General features: G+C 45.3%; 1 protein-coding gene across 1 annotated transcript; it reads right to left on the minus strand.

Moving 5' to 3' along the window:
- Positions 1 to 11680: 11680 nt before the first annotated feature.
- LOC130884138 (60S ribosomal protein L36a-like) lies at positions 11681 to 12058 on the minus strand. The gene has a single exon (XM_057785125.1). It carries the CDS (start codon positions 12038 to 12040, stop codon positions 11720 to 11722), a length of 321 nt encoding a protein of 106 aa, XP_057641108.1. The 5' UTR covers positions 12041 to 12058; the 3' UTR covers positions 11681 to 11719.
- Positions 12059 to 17307: the final 5249 nt, after the last annotated feature.

Genomic DNA, 17307 nt, shown 5'->3' on the forward strand with positions numbered 1-17307 from the left:
TTGTGCCTGACACATTTTTTACAGCCACTACCAGATAAAATGTTGAACTATAATCTGCTATGCCCTACAGCTATGAATTTGAGTGTGATAACATTCTCATTCTGGTCTACGGTCACCAAGTATGATGTCTTCGCAGGATGAGGGATGGTCTGGGCCAGGGCATCTTCAGGAGGGAGATTTTCGTGCTGTAGATCCAGAGTAGGAGGATATGAGATATGCATGTACTCAGATCCATGGATGTATCTCATGGTAGAACACTTGGCCAGCAGGCAAGAAGCCCTAGGTTGCATCTCCAGGACTGGAACAAACTGTTTTTATTTAAAATGGACAGTTAACGGGTGTTAATTAGGTGATCTGTGGGATAGTTTTTATATTTTGGTTGTGAACCTAGCCTTTAACGGCTGAGTCATCTCTCCAGCCCTGTGGGATAGTTCTACTGGGGAGTGGGATGCGATTTTTGGTTGTCGCACCTGGCAGGGGGATTCTACTGACATCTAGTGGTAGAGGTCGGGAATGCAGGAGTCAGAGTGCGCTCGACGTGTAGGGAGGGGCTGAGACAATGAGACCTTTTGGGAGAGAGCTGGTGGCTTCAGCTCTTCCAAGAACAAGAAATTGACAGTGAGGAACGGGGTGAGAGCTCAGGTTCTCCAAAATGAGAAAAGCAGAGGTGTGGCCCTCCTGCAGCCTGTATTTGACCTCTGTAGAACCACAGAAGCAACTAGAGACTCCGGGGGTGAACTGGGTAAGATCCGGCTTGGAGTCCTGACTCCTAGACACCTGGCCTTGAGGAAGCCCCGTGGTAAAGAAGTTCCTATCCCCCGACGCCTTGTTTGTCTACAGCAGCTCGTGGTGCATGATGGTGGCTGAGAGCATCGGGGTGCATCATGGCGGCTAAGTGCATCGGGGTGCGTGATGGTGGGTAAATGCATCGGGGTGCGTGATGGTGGGTAAATACATTGGGGTGCGTGATGGCGGCTAATGCTTGCACAAGTGAGTGAAGGAAGGGAAAAAGCGAGGAAGCTTTGTCAGAACTAGAGAGAAGAGTTAGTCAGGACTGAGTTCTCTTCCTTCTTAAAAAGATTTATCTTAATATTGATACCTCTGTGTGTGTGTGTGTGTGTGTGCGTGTCTGTGTGTACTTGAGGAGGCCAGAAGAGGACATCGAATTCTCTGGGACTGGAGGTACCGGTGGTGGTGAGCCACCATGTGGGTGCTGGGAACTGAACTCAGGTCCTCTGGAAGAGCAGCCAGCTCTCTTAACTCTAGAGTCATCTCCCCAGCCTCCTCCCCTCCCCCATGCCTGAGTTCTCTTCGGTATGGCAAGTTACTTCCTTCATCTGGTCTATATTTCCCCATTCCCAGAATGAGGAAGTTGGAGAGAAAAGGCACCTCTAAAATGTGCACACACATCTGAATCACCCCCGGACCTGTCAAACAGGCTGTCTGCAGACTCTGAATCAGTCTTCTGGCTGGGGGTAGGTAGGCAGCTTCTAAGTGAGATGTTGTTGCTGGCCTTGAGCCCACCTCAGGCCCACGTGGTCAATAAGGGCATCCCAGAATCTCCCCTTTGTACTTGGTCCAGTCCGACTGGATCTGCTCTCCTTCCTACGCTCAGTCACAGCCTTGTCAGCCTTCGTACTGTGAGATGCTGCCACCTACTGGCTGTGTGTGAGCAGTGTCTGGACCCCAAGAGGCGTGAAAGGAGAGAACTGACTCCGCCAAGTTGTCCTCTGATCGCTACACAAACATTCACACACCAACGATACATCTTTTAATGCAAAGACAACAGAAAGTAAACAGAAGAGAGAGGTGCAAATGCATGGTGGGCACAGACGGTCAGACTTCCGCGAGTCTCCTTGTCTTCTCAGCTAAGCCTGGCTCCGTTCCTCCCTGTCCAGTGTCAGCAAAGAATTCTACCTGATCCGGGCGGTGGTGGGCACACCTTTGATCACACCATTAGGGAGGCAGAGGCAGGCAGATCTCTGTGAGTTCGAGGCCAGCCTGGTCTATAGAGAGAGTTCCAGGACAGTCAGGGCTGTTTTACAGAGAAACCCTGTCTCAAAACAAACAAACAAACAAACAAACAAACAAACAAACAAAAAGAGAATCCTCCAGGAAGAAATGGCACTGTACAGTTCCGGGGTAGCTGTACAAATAATAAATGCAAATAATAAAAAAATAATAAATAAATAATAAAATATGTTCAAGGCCAGCCTGGGCCTTTTCCAATGAGAGAGAGAGACAGACAGACAGAGAGACTGCCCTTGAACTCAGTCTGTAGCCCGACCTAAGTTTGAAACTTGGAATCTGACCTCAGCCTTCTAAATACCTGCGACGACAGGCCCACCAGGCACAGCTAAGGCAACAGTATCTTTAAGGACAGATTTCAGAACCCATGACAAGGCTGGGGAATTAGCTCAGAGGCAAGAGCACTCTCGAACCTGGAAGAGCAGGCTGCTTCACTGCTGCCCAGGCTCTACAGGACCAGCTGGGGCTAGCTGATTTGAAGCTGGTGGGAGTGCAGATTTGGAGGGAACACCTGGACCTGTCAGGATGCTAGGACAAATACATATTGGGGACAGAAGGTAAAGTGAAAAGGTTTAGGGGGAAATTTTTTCTTAGGTGTACATTTGATACTTTTAGGCCCATGGTCCTGGTAGTTGGGAGAAGGGAGTATAAAGACCAGGAGAAAATGGCGCAGGGGAGATCCCACCTCGGGATTAATTGGGGAAACAGGCTATTGATTGTGCTCATCTGGAGCCCATTTGACCTTTGAGAGGTGGTTTCAAGCCGATTTCCTGAAGCTTACAAAATTTTTTTTAAGTTTACAAAAAGAGATAAGTTTTAGATGTGTTAGCATTGCCCTTGTTTGTAATCTGTACTGAAATCCACATTGTAGAAAAGTCAGTAGACTCATTATTTTGTGTCAAAGGCTTGGGGACCTAAAAATGATTCTGGGTTAAAAGCATTAACAGTCTTAACCTCTATCCAGTGTGGGGCCCAGAACAGCTCAGCCACACTGCTGCCATGACTCTCAATAAAAACCAGCTACAAAGCAGGCCTGAGTATCTCAGTTTACTGGCAGGCACCACCAGGTTCCAGGAAAAGCCAGAAATTGATCCCACCCAGGGAGAGTCTGAGGGTCCAACCATTAGATAAGGTTAGATAAGATCACCAGATGTCCCTGAGTCCAGCGCACACCTACTCTACTTTTGCCAAGATACTCCTAGACAAATGTCAGAGAATCAGGGTCAAGAGCCCTGAGAATTCCCTCACCCCCAACCTCTACTATTATAAAAAACAAAAGCAAAAACAAACAAACAAAAAAACCCAACCAAACCTTATTCCGCTTGGGCTGGGGGCTCTCTGCTCTCAACTCTTGCAGCAGCTGAGATAATATTACAATACTTTACCAGATAATACCATTGTAATGAATTAAATAAAAAAATGTTGCAGGATCCCCGGTGGCTGCAGTAGCAGAATCACTGCAGGTCCCTGAGTGAGGGCAGGCAGCAGGCTCCAGAACAGCCAGTCCCAGGGAGGGGCTGCGCAGGAATCTCCAAAGTGAGAGAGGACGGATAGGCATGCCGTGCAGAGTGAGGTTGGATATTTATTTAGCGGGTTATGGAGGGGGAAAGGGAGAAGGGAGAAGAGCAGAGAGGCAGAGGGAGAGACAGAAGGGGGAAGGGGAGAAGTGGGGACAGGCAGAAGCTGCCTCTTCAAGAAGGATATGAAAAAAGGAAAAGACTCAGGCTACAAGCAGGAAGGAAGATTTGCCTGCCTCAGTGGACAAGGGGGGGGAGGGGGGTGGGGGAGGGGGGCGTGGCTTGTCTCTTAAAGGGACAGAACAGACCATTGCAACCACGAAAATATTAACAGCACTTTACCAGAGCTAGAGAAATAGTTTATCTTAATCCTGTTGATTAAGGTTAAAATTGAGCCAGGTGGTTCTCTGTGTGATCAAGGCCAGCCTGGTCTACAGAGTTTCCAGAGAGCCAGGGCTACACAGTAAAATCCCTCTTGAAAAACAAACAAACAAACAAACCAAACAAATACTCTGAACTTTCGACGTCTTTTATTTATTTATTTTGGTGGGGGGAGTTTTTTGAGACAGGGCTTCTCTATAGCTTTGGTGCCTGTCGTGGAACTCACTCTGTAGATCAGGCTGGTCTCGAACTCACAGAGATCCTCCTGTATCTGCCTCCTGAGTGCTGGGATTAAAGGTGTGCACCACGACCGCCCGCCCAGCTTGAAGTCTTAATATAACAATAGAAAAGAGAGGGGTGCCCATCAAAATCCCAGCAAAATTCTTCAAAGACCTCGAAAGAACGGTACTCAACTTCATTTGGAAAAGCAAAAAACCCAGGATAGCCAAAACAATCCTGTACAATAAAAGAACGTCTGGAGGCATCACAATCCCTGACTTCAAACTCTACTACAGAGCTACAGTACTGAAAACAGCTTGGTACTGCATAAGAACAGACAGGAGGACCAATGGAACCGAATAGAAGACCTGGATATCAATCCACACATCTTCGAGCACCTGATCTTTGATAAAGAAGCAAAAAATATCAAATGGAAAAAAAAAGTGTATTTTTTTTTTTTTTTTTTTTGGTTTTTCGAGACAGGGTTTCTCTGTGGCTTTGGAGCCTGTCCTGGAACTAGCTCTTGTAGACCAGGCTGGTCTTGAACTCACAGAGATTCACCTGCCTCTGCCTCTCAAGTGCTGGGATTAAAGGCGTGCACCACCACCGCCCAGCAAGAAAGTGTATTTAACAAGTGGTGCTGGCATAACTGGATATCAACATGTAGAAGAATGAAAATAGACCCATATCTATCACCATGCACAAGACTCAAGTCCAAATGGATCAAAGATCTCAACATAAAGCCAGCCACACTGAACCTTATAGAAAAGAAAGTGGGAAGTACACTTGAACACACTGGCACAGGGAACCACTTCCTAAATAGAACCTCAGAAGCACAGACACTGAGAGAAACAATTAATAAATGGGACCTCCTGAAACTGAAAAGCTTCTGTAAAGCAAAGGACACAGTCAACAAGACAAAATGACAGCCCACAGAATGGGAAAAGATCGTCACTAACCCCACGTCAGACAGAGGTCTGATCTCCAAAATATAGAAAGAACTCAAGAAATTGGACACCAAAAGATCACACAATCCAATAAAAATAATGGAGTACAGACTTAAACAGAGAACTCTCAACAGAGGAATCTAAAATGGCTGAAAGGCACTTAAGGAAATGTTCAACATCCTTAGTCATCAGAGAAATGCAAATCAAAACAACTCTGAGATTCCATCTTACACCTGTAAGAATGACCAAGATCAAAAACACTGATGACATCTTATGCTGGAGAGGTTGTGGGGAAAAGGGAACACTCCTGCATTGCTGGTGGGGATGCAGCTGGTACAACCCCTTTGGATGTCAGTGTGGTGAGTTCTCAGAAAATTAGGAAACAACCTTCCTCAAGACCCAATAATACCAATTTTGGGTATATATCCAAAGGATGCTCATGTTGGACCCTAGCGTCCAAACATCGAGGAGGAGTCGCCCCCAGAGACCAGCTCACACACCACAGCTGATGCAAAAGCATGAGGATTTTATTAATTCTGTCATGACAGGGTCCCTCAGCATTCGGGTAGCCGAGAGACCTCAAATAGCTGGCACAGGCTACTTTTAAAGGAGAAGGCCACAGAAGCAATAGTTCTTTGACTACTATGATTGGCTTATTCAAAAGGGCTATTACCAATAATTGGCTGGAGAGCTGTTGCCCAGATCAGGTGAGGTAAGAGGTCATTTTGACCCCCGTTTCCCAGGGGACCTAATTAAAACATACGTATATGGGTAATTGTTCAGGAACTGAGTACGTGCATGTGTAGCTGTTAGGTCCTTGGTTCCCAGGGGAGGAGGGGAAGCACTATGGCATGGAGGCTGAGAGGATTCAGAATTGTCAGAAATGGCTTCAGGATTGTCTCAAAGTCTTACACTCAATCGTGCCACGAGGACATGTGCTCAACTATGTTCCTAGCAGCTTTGTTTGTCATAGCCAGAACCTGGAAACAACCTAAATGCCCCTCGACCGAAGAATGGATAAGGAAAATGTGGTCCATTTACACAGTGGAGTACTACATAGCAGACAAAATAATGACAGCTTGAATTTTGCAGGAAAATGGATGGAGCTAGAAAACATTATTTTGAGTGAGGTAACCCAGACATAGAAAGACAATTATCACACTTATAAGTGGTTTTTAAACATAAAGCAAAGAAAGCCAGCCTACAAACCACAATCCCAGGGAACTTAGACAACAATGTGGACACTAAGAGAGACTTACATAGATCTAATCTACATGGGAAGTAGAAAGTAGAAAAAGACAAGATCTCCTGAGTAAATTGGGAGCATGGGGGAGGGTTGAAGGGGGGAAGGGAGAGGCAGGGAGGGGAGCAGAGAAAAATGTAGAGCTCAATAAATATCATGGGAAAAAGTTGACAGAGAATGCATGACTACAAGATTGCATAAACGAATTTCTATTCCACATTACACAATTCAACTGGACTTCAGTGATAATAAACTTTAAAAATGTAAAGTTAAAAAAAGAAGAGAGAGGGGCAGAGATTTGAAACTATTTTTTTATACCTTTTATACACTTTCTTATTACAACTTAGGCCTTCACATCCTCTGTCCTTCTCAACTTGCACTAACACAGCTTAACACACCAGCCCCATCAGAGAGCTGAGAAGGACAAATTTCACCCACCCAAGTAAGCAGGAAGTACAGACAAAGCAGCTTCCAAATCTATTAAAAGATGACAGAGACTTACAGGCCACCTGGACAATCACCCTAGGGTCCTCTGTGGTTGTTAGGGGCAGAGGTCCCAGGGCAGCATCAGTCTTTGGCCACCAGACCCAGAAGATCCAGCAGACTTTCCTGTGGAGTAGAAACTTGGGGAATTGGCCTATTTTGTCTAGCCAAAGCAGGACAATCAACTCCCCAGTGTCCTGCTTCTTCACAGTTTGTACAGGGTCCTCGAGGCAGACAAGGTGAAAGGCTGGCTTTGCCACATTTAAAGCAAGATCCAGGTGGAATTCCTCTATGCCCATCATCTTCTTTGGAGGAGGTCTTAGGGTGCTGCCAGGATCTGTCATATCATGAAAGACTTTTTTTTTTTTTTTTTTTTTTTTGGTTTTTCGAGACAGTGTTTCCCTGTAGTTTTAGAGCCTGTCCTGGAACTAGCTTGTTGTAGAACAGGCTGGTCTCGAACTCACTGAGATCCGCCTGCCTCTGCCTCCCGAGTGCTGGGATTAAAGGCGTTTACTGATGTTTTTATAGTGCACTTTATAAAATATGGCAGATTTTTGCATGGCTTAGTTTATCCCAAAGACAAATATTATTGTAAATCTGAGTAGACCTTAGAATTTTTTTTTTTAATTTTTCGAGACAGGGTTTCTCTGTAGCTTTGAACCCCGTCCTGGAACTAGCTCTTGTAGACCAGGCTGGCCTTGAACTCACAGAAATCCATCTGCCTCTGCCTCCCAAGTGCTGTGATTAAAGGCGTGCGCCACCACTGCCTGGCAGGAATTTTTTTTTTTTTTTTTTTTTTTTTTTTTTTTTTTTTGGTTTTTCGAGACAGGGTTTCTCTGTGGTTTTGGAGCCTGTCCTGGAACTAGCTCTTGTAGACCAGGCTGGTCTCGAACTCACAGAGATCCGCCTGCCTCTGCCTCCCGAGTGCTGGGATTAAAGGCGTGCGCCACCACCGCCCGGCTCTGGCAGGAATTTATAAATCTTGATTGTCAAATATACTTTACCAAACATACACTGTTATGCATCTAAATTTCCTAGCAGCTTGGCGTTGAACAGCTTACGAAGACAGAAGTTAGATAGACTTTTTGTTTGCTTGTTTTCAAGACAGGATTCTTCTGTGTAACAACCTTACCAGTCCTGGAATTCACTTTGTAGATCAGGCTGGCCTCAAACTCACAGAGCGACGCCTGCCTCTGCCTCCTGAGTGCTAGGATTAAAGGTGTGAACCACCACAGCCTGGTTTAGATGGATAGATAGATATCTTAAATCAGTTTTTGTTAATCTGAGTAGACCATTATAACCTTAAAATTTTATCATCATATACAATATATTGTAAACCAGAATTGATACACACACACACACACACACACACATATTATGTTGTAGGAAATATAACTTAAATTTTTATCGTCAAACAAAAGTGCACACTGGAGCTGGAGAGATGGCTTAGAGGTTAAGAACACGGAACTGTTCTTCCACAGGTCCTGAGTTCAATTCCTAGAAACCACATGGTGGATCACGACCACTGAGATCTGGTGCCCTCTTCTGGCCTGCAGGGATATATGTAGGCAGAGTGCTGTATACATAATTAACAAACAAATCTTAAAAAAAAAAGAAAAACAAAAAAGTGCATAGCAATATAAACTATTTGAGACTTCTTGTTGCTTCCTTTTCTGAAAGGAGATACAGTGATAACAGAGCTCGTGCGGACTAGGAAGTCTTAACAGTTGCTGCTTTATGCCATGTGGTCATCTTAAAGGTGGAGTCACATGACATGAACTCTATGATTAGCAAAGATGTTTGCCAGCCACGTGGCTGGATACATCCTGGTAAGGTCATCAAGCAAGATGGAGGTGAGCCGTATGGTTGCTATTTTAAAACATCCATTTTCCTAGTTTATGTATGTATGAGTGTATATATAGGTATATATATAATGTATATATGAGAATTTAATTCAAGTTATATAATGTGCACACAGAGTTGCATCCAAATTATACACATACAAATGCACACACATCCTACAGAAGAATTGAATCTCATATACATATCCATCTATAGTTTTTTAAAATTTTCCATGTATAGTTTTTTTTTTTTTTAAGCCTGTTGTTAGAAGTTTAAAGGCACATTTCTGGGATGGAGTTTACAGCATAGTCTTAAGAGATTTTCCTGAGAGCAGAGTACAAAGACGTCATAGCGGTGAAAGATTTCCAAGAGTGGAAAGTAGAGAAGCATAGAGCGGAGCGAGCTAAAGGTGTCAGGTGTCTGGGGATCCTTTGTCTGTAGAGCAGCAGCGTTTATGACTTGTGAGAATTTGGAAGGCAAGGTTGCCAGTGTTTTGACCATTGATCTGTCCTGAGGCCAGGCGGTTTTAATAAAATATGAGTATGCAGGGCTGGAGAGATGGCTCAGAGGTTAAGAGCATTGCCTGTTCTTCCAATGGTCCTGAGTTCAATTCCCAGCAACCACATGGTGGCTCACAACCATCTGTAATGGGGTCTGGTGCCCTCTTACATGTGTGTGGTGCAGGCCTACACACAGAATATTGTATACATAATAAATAAATAAATATTTTAAAAAAATCTGAGTATGCGGAGGAAGAGAGAGAGAGAGAAAGAGAGAGAGTCTGAAGCAGAGCCCCCATAAACTCCAAGAGGGAGCTGAGAACTGACGCTGAGGGACTGCAGGCTGGAGCCAGAGTCAGCTGGGAGAGCACAGGGGACGGGAGCAGTGTCTTCAGGAGAGAGACCCATAGGCGTGTAAAAGGCCAGAGCCAAGAAAGAAGTTGACCGTGTGGTGGGATCCCTAACGGTGGCTCCAGGAGTCAGAGAGACCCTTATGGCATAGGACAAGGAGAAACAGCCAGGAACTGAGAGAAGCACATAGGTGCCCACATGGAGGGCACTGCAGGCCAGAGGGAAGCTGCAGCTGAAGAATCAGACTCTAGACTTTGGAATCAAATTCACAAACAAATGATTCACATACCTTAGGAGACTTGGAGTGGATGCTGCAGGGGAGATCAGGTGTGTGCTGGGCGTGGGGGAGAGCAGACAAAAACGAACAGGGCTTGGAGGGAAGGAACGGGAAATCCTTTCCCATGCGCTCCAGTCCCCCGCCCGGCAACACTTTGGTCAGTTGCATTTGGAGCCAGATTTGGCTGCAAAGGTGGATACGTTTAGAGGTCTTTAAGTTGGGCGCTAGGTGAAGGGTCAGAGGTTCCAAGAGGCATCCCAAAGGGGAACCAGGAGGTATGGATGACGCAGTTTCCACAGGGTGGGGGGATCCAAGCCTGAAGACCTAGGAATCCCTAGGATCCAGGGGGACCAAACAAGGAAGACACAAGCTGAACAGTGGGCTGTCAACTAACTGGACAGGGTCAGAGCTAAATGCCCAAGGAGACTCCAAGAGGCCAGACCAAGCTCAATGAAGCCTCACCCAAGTGAAAAGGAGGTCAGAGGTGGAGTTGTCAAAGAGAGTCAACCATAGCCTTAAAGAGCATGGTTGGGGGTGCTGTTAACCCCACTGATTGCGAATAAGATCACTACCAGGGTTTAAAGTCAAATTTTAAACAAGCTTTAATTAAATACTGACCAGATGGATGGGCTCTGGCCAGCTCCATACCCAGGTTCCTGGTAATTGTCCCTGAGACACGGCTGGCAGTCACTTAAGAAGGGAAACCCATAATTCATTGCATTTTCCATCAGGTCCAATCATGGACAAGCCTCCAGCCTACATCCAATCAGGGACAAGTGTACATCCTGATTTTTTTTTTTTTTTTTTTTTTTTTTGGTTTTTCGAGACAGGGTTTCTCTGTGGCTTTGGACATCCTGATATATTTCCTACCTGTGAATCTCCTGCCCACGTGTGATCAAACATATCCAATGTAGAAAAACACGCGACTTGTTATTTCCCACAGCAATAGTCCCCAGCATTTCAATAACTATCTGTCCTTGGGGCAAGGGGACTGCAGATCAGAGGCATTTTGTTTTGTTTTGGTTTGGTTTTTTCGAGACAGGGTTTCTCTGTAGCTTTGGAGCCTGTCCTGGAACTCCCTTTGTAGACCATGCTGGCCTCGAACTCACAGAGAACCGCCTGCCTCTGCCTCCCTAGTGTTGGGATTAAAGGCGTGCGTATTCTTAACCGCTATGGAACAATCTTTGTACACTGCAAATATATATTACTTCATTGGTTAATGAAAGAGCTGACCAGCCAATAGCTGGACAGGTAGAGGTTAGGAAGGACTGGCAGACAAAAAGAGCATGTGGAAGAAGAAGGGAGGGGTTTCAGGAGTCACCAGGAGATGTGGAGAGAAGATGAACATGCCATGTTGAAAAAAGGCATCACTACATCATCACCTCAGAACACAGATAAGAAATATGGGTTATTTAAGTAGTAAGATGGGGTGTGATAGCCGGGCGGTGGTGGTGCATGCCTTTAATCCCAGCATTAAGGAGGCAAAGGCAGGTGGATCTCTGTGAGTTTGAGGCTGTTTGGTCTACGAGAGTTAGTTCCAGGACAGGGTCCAAAGCTACAGAGAAACCTTGTCTCGAAAACAAACAAACAAACAAACAAACAAACAAACAAAAAACCAAAAAAAAATGGTGTGTGATATTTTGATTCCATTCTGACAATAAAGTTTGTTTTAAATGAGAGGGTGGAGCTAGACATCAGCCAACAAAATTAACAATAAAGGTTTTAGAGGAATGGGGACAGATAGATAGGAAGTAGTAAGTCAGGGTTTAGAGAGGATCTTGGTCCTTTTGGATAGAGGAACTGAAGAGATAGGTCATTGGTAGCTTCTCTGTTACTTCTCTGATCATTCAGGTTCTTACCCCAATATCTGACCCCCAATTTTTTTTTTGAGTGAAAGCTCATGATTTTATTGTCTTCATAACAAGGTCAGCTTAGAACTGGATCACTTGGCCCTTTCTCTTCTTATCACCACCCAGTTCAAAATGCTTGCATCTCTTAATAGCCAGCATCCTCTTAGATCTGCAGTTGGGCTCCACACATTCCAGTCTCAGCACAATCTTCTTTGTAGTTTTCGCCTTTTTGCAGAAAATAGGCTTAGTCTGCCCACCATAGCCACTCTGTTTCCTGTCATAACGCCGCTTTCCCTGGGCATACAAAGAATCTTTGCCCTTCTTGTACTGGGTCACTTTGTGGGGTTGGTGCTTGCCACATTTCTTGCAGAATGTCCGGCGGGTCTTAGGAACGTTCACCATGTTGGCGGGTGCGATATCGGCACAGAAAGCTGACCCCCAATTTTTTATTGATAAAGAATAATTAGAGGCTGGGCGATGGTGGCACACGCCTTTAATCCCAGCACTCGGGAGGCAGAGGCAGGCGGATCTCTGTGAGTTCGAGACCAGCCTGGTCTACAGAGCTAGTTCCAGGACAGGCTCCAAAGCCACAGAGAAACCCTGTCTCGAAAAACCAAAAAAAAAAAAAAAAGAATAATTAGATAAATGCTTCATCTGGCACCCAATGTGGGGTGCCATTTGTAGGCAGACATTTTCATTAGAACCACAATCAGCTCTGTTCTACCAGGCGCTTTCCAAATAACCGCTCAGAGACTTAATATTAGTTATAAATGCTCAGCCAATAGCACTGTAGCTTTGGAGCCTGTCCCGGAACTAGCTCTGTAGACCAGGCTGGCCTTGAACTCACAGAGATCTACCTTCCTCTGCCTCTTGCATGCTGGGATTAAAAGTGTGTGCCACCACTGACCATGCCATGCCATTGACACTCTTGTGGGAGTCAAAGAACAACTTGAGAGAGTGAGCTCTCTCCATCCACCATTCAGATGAACATCAGGGATTGATGGCAAGCACTTTTATCTGCTGAGCTGTCTCACATGTCTGGCCAGTCCAGTCTTAATTCTTCTCTGTAACTGTACAACATCCAATTCAATGTCAAGTATTGAAATGCGACTCAGTAAAACATTCAGATGGCCTGAATCCCTCCCCACTAAGGCTGAAGCATTGAGCCAATTATCCCCACTCATTAATGGAAACAAGATAAAAAACAGAACGTCCTTAAAAACACATTTAAAAACTCCCTACATTCCAGAGCGCTTCTAATGCAAGCTTCCTATTTTGGACTTTAAACCTAGCCCGTTATTTTTTTTTTTCCCAGCAAGTTTGCCAGGGTGGTCACAAAGGAGGGAGAAAAGAAGGGGGAATTTCTCAGGACTCTGGAAGGCACTCCCAATCCCATTCTTCAGGGTCACAGTCTGCAGAGGAGGACACAGAGGTGGGGCCCCTTGAAATTTGAACTCCCTCAGGACCAGAGCCTCTGCAGAAACTTGTCTTTGTGTATGACCTGACCCAGAAACTCTGGGGGAGTTTGAGCGGGATCGGGATGTTCTGGGGCAGCTGCCTCTGAGAGTCAGGAAAACACCCATGAGCCTGGGGACCACAGGGGGGGCGGGGATTATTTGCTGTGTTCTCTCATTGGTGCATCTGATCTTCTTTTCCGATATTGGGGAGCAATTCTAGAGCCCAAATAGCAAAAATAAGAAGAGAGAACAACATTTTCATTCTCAGATGCTGAGGCAGCCATTCCTGTATGGAGAATACAGTGTACTGCTTCTTTTTTTTTTTTTTTAACTGACGTTGTTGGTTTATCTTGTTTTCTTTTCTTTCCTGTGTTGAGGCAGGACCTCAGTCGTCTAGACCGATCTTACTCACTATATGGTCGCGGATAAATGTATGTGTGACCGTGAGCACCTCAAAGCAGCCGCATGGAAGTCACAGGACAAGCTATGAGAGTTGCTGTTCTCCGCCACCACCGTGGGTCCTCAGGGTCAAACTCGGCTGTGAAGCTTGGCAGCAAATGCCCTTACCTACTGAACCATCTTTTCTGGTCATGATCTTGAACCCAAATGGGATTAAAGGCCTGTGCCACCATGAGGTGCTGAGGATAGAACCCAGGCTTTGTGCATGCTAGACAAGCACACTAACCACCTCCTCAGTCCTTTTTCTTCCTCCTTCCTCCCATTTTTTTTTTTTTTTTTTTTTTGAGACAGAGTCTCACATATTCCAGCCTGGTCTCAAAATTGATATATAGCTTTTGCTCTTATTTATTTATTTATTGTTTGTTTGTTTTTTACTCTGAAGGCCTGTCACCCAGCTCCCAAATAAATACACGGAGACTTATTCTTATTTATGAATGCCCAGCCTTAGCTCGGCTTGTTTCTAGCCAGCTTTTCCTAACTTAAATTATCCTGCCTACCTTTTGCCTCTGGGCTTTTATCTTTCTCTATTCTATATACCTTTCTTTCCTTCTTACTCCACGACTGGTGGTGTGGCTGGGTGACTGGCCCTTTTCTCAACCCCGCCCTCTTCTGTTTATTCTCTGCCGGCAAGACCCGCCCTCGAGAACAATCAGATGTTTTAGACAGGCACACTAGCACAGCTTTACAGAGTTAAACAAATGTAACATAAACGAATGTAACACGTCTTAAACTAATAAAACTCCCCGGCAGCTGAGGACGGCTCATCTGCCTGCCTCTGTGTCCCATGACTGGGATCAAAGGTTTGCATCACCACTCCAGCTTCTTTCATTCTGAATTTTGGGACAGGCTCCGACTATGTATCCCAGGCTGAACTTGGTCTCACCACCTTCCTATCTTTGACGCTAGTGTTAGGATCACAGGTGTACAACATCAGACCCAGCCCAGGGTTCTTATAGAGTTCAACTTGAAAGGGAAGAAGGAAGGGGACTTTCCGAATTACGCCTGAGGCTGAGGCAGAAAATTGCCTAAACCTGGGATACATAGTGAGTTCCAGGTCAGTCTGGGTTACAATGGGACTCAGTCACAAAACAAAACAAAACAAAACAAAAACAACAACAAGGGCCGGGCGGTGGTGGCGCACGCCTTTAATCCCAGAACTCGGGAGGCAGAGGCAGGCGGATCTCTGTGAGTTCGAGACCAGCCTGGTCTACAAGAGCTAGTTCCAGGACAGGCTCCAAAACCACAGAGAAACCCTGTCTCGAAAAACACCAAAAAAAAAAAAAAAAAAAAAAAAAAAAAAAAAAAAAGAGCTAGTTCCAGGACAGGCTCCAAAACCACAGAGAAACCCCTGTCTCGAAAAACCAAAAAAAAAAAAACAAAAAACAAAAAAACAACAACAACAAGAAACCCCCAAGAAATAAAAAGGCAGGGTGTGGCAGCCTACAATGATAGTCCCTACAGGTGTGAGGTGAAGGCTAGAGGATCAAGAGTTAAAGGTCATCCTTAGCTACATCAAGAGTTCAAGACCAGCCTGGGTCACACGAGATCCTGTCTCAAAAAGACAATAAACAAAATGAATCAAAATTGTAGAGAGGTTGGGATGTTGCAAGTCCAGAGCCGAATTATCGTGGAATATCTTTAGCACTCATAACAGGCATTTATTCTCATCTACACTTGATCTCACAACTTTGCCACCATGAGCTAAACCCTTTGGAATGTACAAACAGAGCCCTACTTTCCAGCCAACCAAAAGCTAAGAGTGTCATTGAATAGCTTTGGAGTTCCCTAGCAGAAGTTTCCCTCCTTTGTGGAAACCTGCCTGATGTTTCCCCTGATGTTTCTGAAAAGAGCCCCGTTTACTGTGAAAAATGGCAGGAAACTGCTTTGTAGACCAAAGTTTCTTTCCCGTCTGTTCCTGCAGTTGTTCAGTCCCAATGAAACATGCAGAGGCTTATTTTAATTATAAGCTGTTTGACCTATTAGCTCAGGCTTATTACTAACTAGCTTTACAACTAAAATTAGCCCATAATTCTTATCTATGTTTAGCCATGTGGCTTGGTATGTTTTCTCAGTATAGCATTCTCATCTTGCTTCCTCTGTGTCTGGCTGGTGACTGACTCTCTGCCTTTCCTCTTCCCAGGATTCTCTTATTCTGGTGGCCCCACCTATGCTTCCTGTCTGGCTTCCATTTTATTAAGGTAATATGAGCCACAAATCTTTATAGTGTACAAGAGCATTGTCCCACAGCACTGCTTCCATGTTGTAAGATGGAATTCAGGGCTACCCCAGACATGATCACTCACCTTTGGTTCCAGAATAAACTCTCTTTTATCCCATTTGAGGCGAACAGTGTGGTTTTGCATCGACATGTCTATAAACCAGGCTACCCAAGCTTCCGGGCATGCAGTTCTCTGGAGGAGGTTGTATCCGGCCCTGAGTGTGTGCTTGCTCAGGACTGTCCTCCTGTGGCCTGCCTGGCAGGGATGGCGACATTCTGAAGAGAACCTTGTGCCTCTCACGTTGGCTATCATGTTTGTCAAGGCCGTGACCCTGTCAGACACTCTCAGTTCCTTTGTTTAGTTTGTGATTAAAAAATGTTTGTAACTACCTTTTCTTTGGTATAGGGGAGGGCGCATGCGTGGAGGTCAGAGGCTGGCTCTCGGGAGCCAACTCACTTACAGCATGAAGGTCACAGGCATCGGGTTGATGGGCTTGGCAGCAAGTGTTCTCACCCGCTGAGACATCTCACCAGCCCTAGGTTCTGATTCTTTATCAGACTGTAACAAGAGCCTGAAAACCCCAAGGGGGTTGCTTTTATTTGCTCTTTCATATTTGAGACCTCCTCAGACTTGAATACCACCAATAAAATCCCATTTAAAAAAAAAGCCTGAAGTGGGGTGGTGGTGGCACACAGCTTTCATCCTAGTACTGAGGTGGCAGAGGCAGGCAGATCTCTGAGTTCAAGGCCAGCCTGGTCTATAAAGCGAGTTCCAGGACAGCCAAGGCTACACAAAGAAACCCTGTCTCAAAATTGCTCCCTCCCCCTTCAAAAAGCCTGATGTGGTACTCATTCCTCTAGGGAACCGAGACAGGATGACCCCTGTGGATTTGAGGCCAGTTAAGCTACATAATAAGACTGTACTTCATGTGACTCAGACTCTAGAGGGACACTCGCTGAGACTGTCAGATCCATGTGTCATGGCTGAGGACAGAAATGGAGACAGTAGCCAGGCTTAATAATTCTAGCACTCGGGAGGCAGAGGCAGACAGATCTCTATGAGTTCGAGGTCAGCTTGGTCTATAGAGTGAGTTCCAGCTAGGGCTACCCAGAGAAATCCTGTCTTGAGAAAGAGAGAGAGAGAGAGAGAGAGAGAGAGAGAGAGAGAGAGAGAGAGAGAGAGAGAGCGCAAGGGAGAGAGAATACTTTAGTCCAGTGTCTTGGTCTTAGCACTCATTATTATTGTCCAATTAGTATATTTGTTTTTTTGGGTGGTGCTGGGTTTGAACAGAGACCCAAGCCTTGTGCACGTTAGGCCAGCAATATACCACTGAGATGTATACCCCCAGCTTAAAACAGGACGTTTGGGGGCTGGAGAGATGACTCAGAGTTTAGCAGCACTGCCTGCTCTTCCAGAGATCCTGAGTTCAATTCCCAGTACCCACATGGTGGTGGCTCATAACTCTCTGTAATGAGACTTAATGTCCTCTTCTGACCTGTAGGCAGAACACTGTACAAATAATAAATAAATTTAT

Source organism: Chionomys nivalis, chromosome 11 (genome assembly GCF_950005125.1).
Source record: "Chionomys nivalis chromosome 11, mChiNiv1.1, whole genome shotgun sequence".
NCBI classification, from domain to species: Eukaryota; Metazoa; Chordata; class Mammalia; order Rodentia; family Cricetidae; genus Chionomys; species Chionomys nivalis.

Excerpts from the sequence above, each read along its gene's own strand:
- LOC130884138 (XM_057785125.1), bottom strand. The coding sequence starts at position 12,040 with ATGGTGAACGTTCCTAAGACCCGCCGGACATTCTGCAAGAAATGTGGC.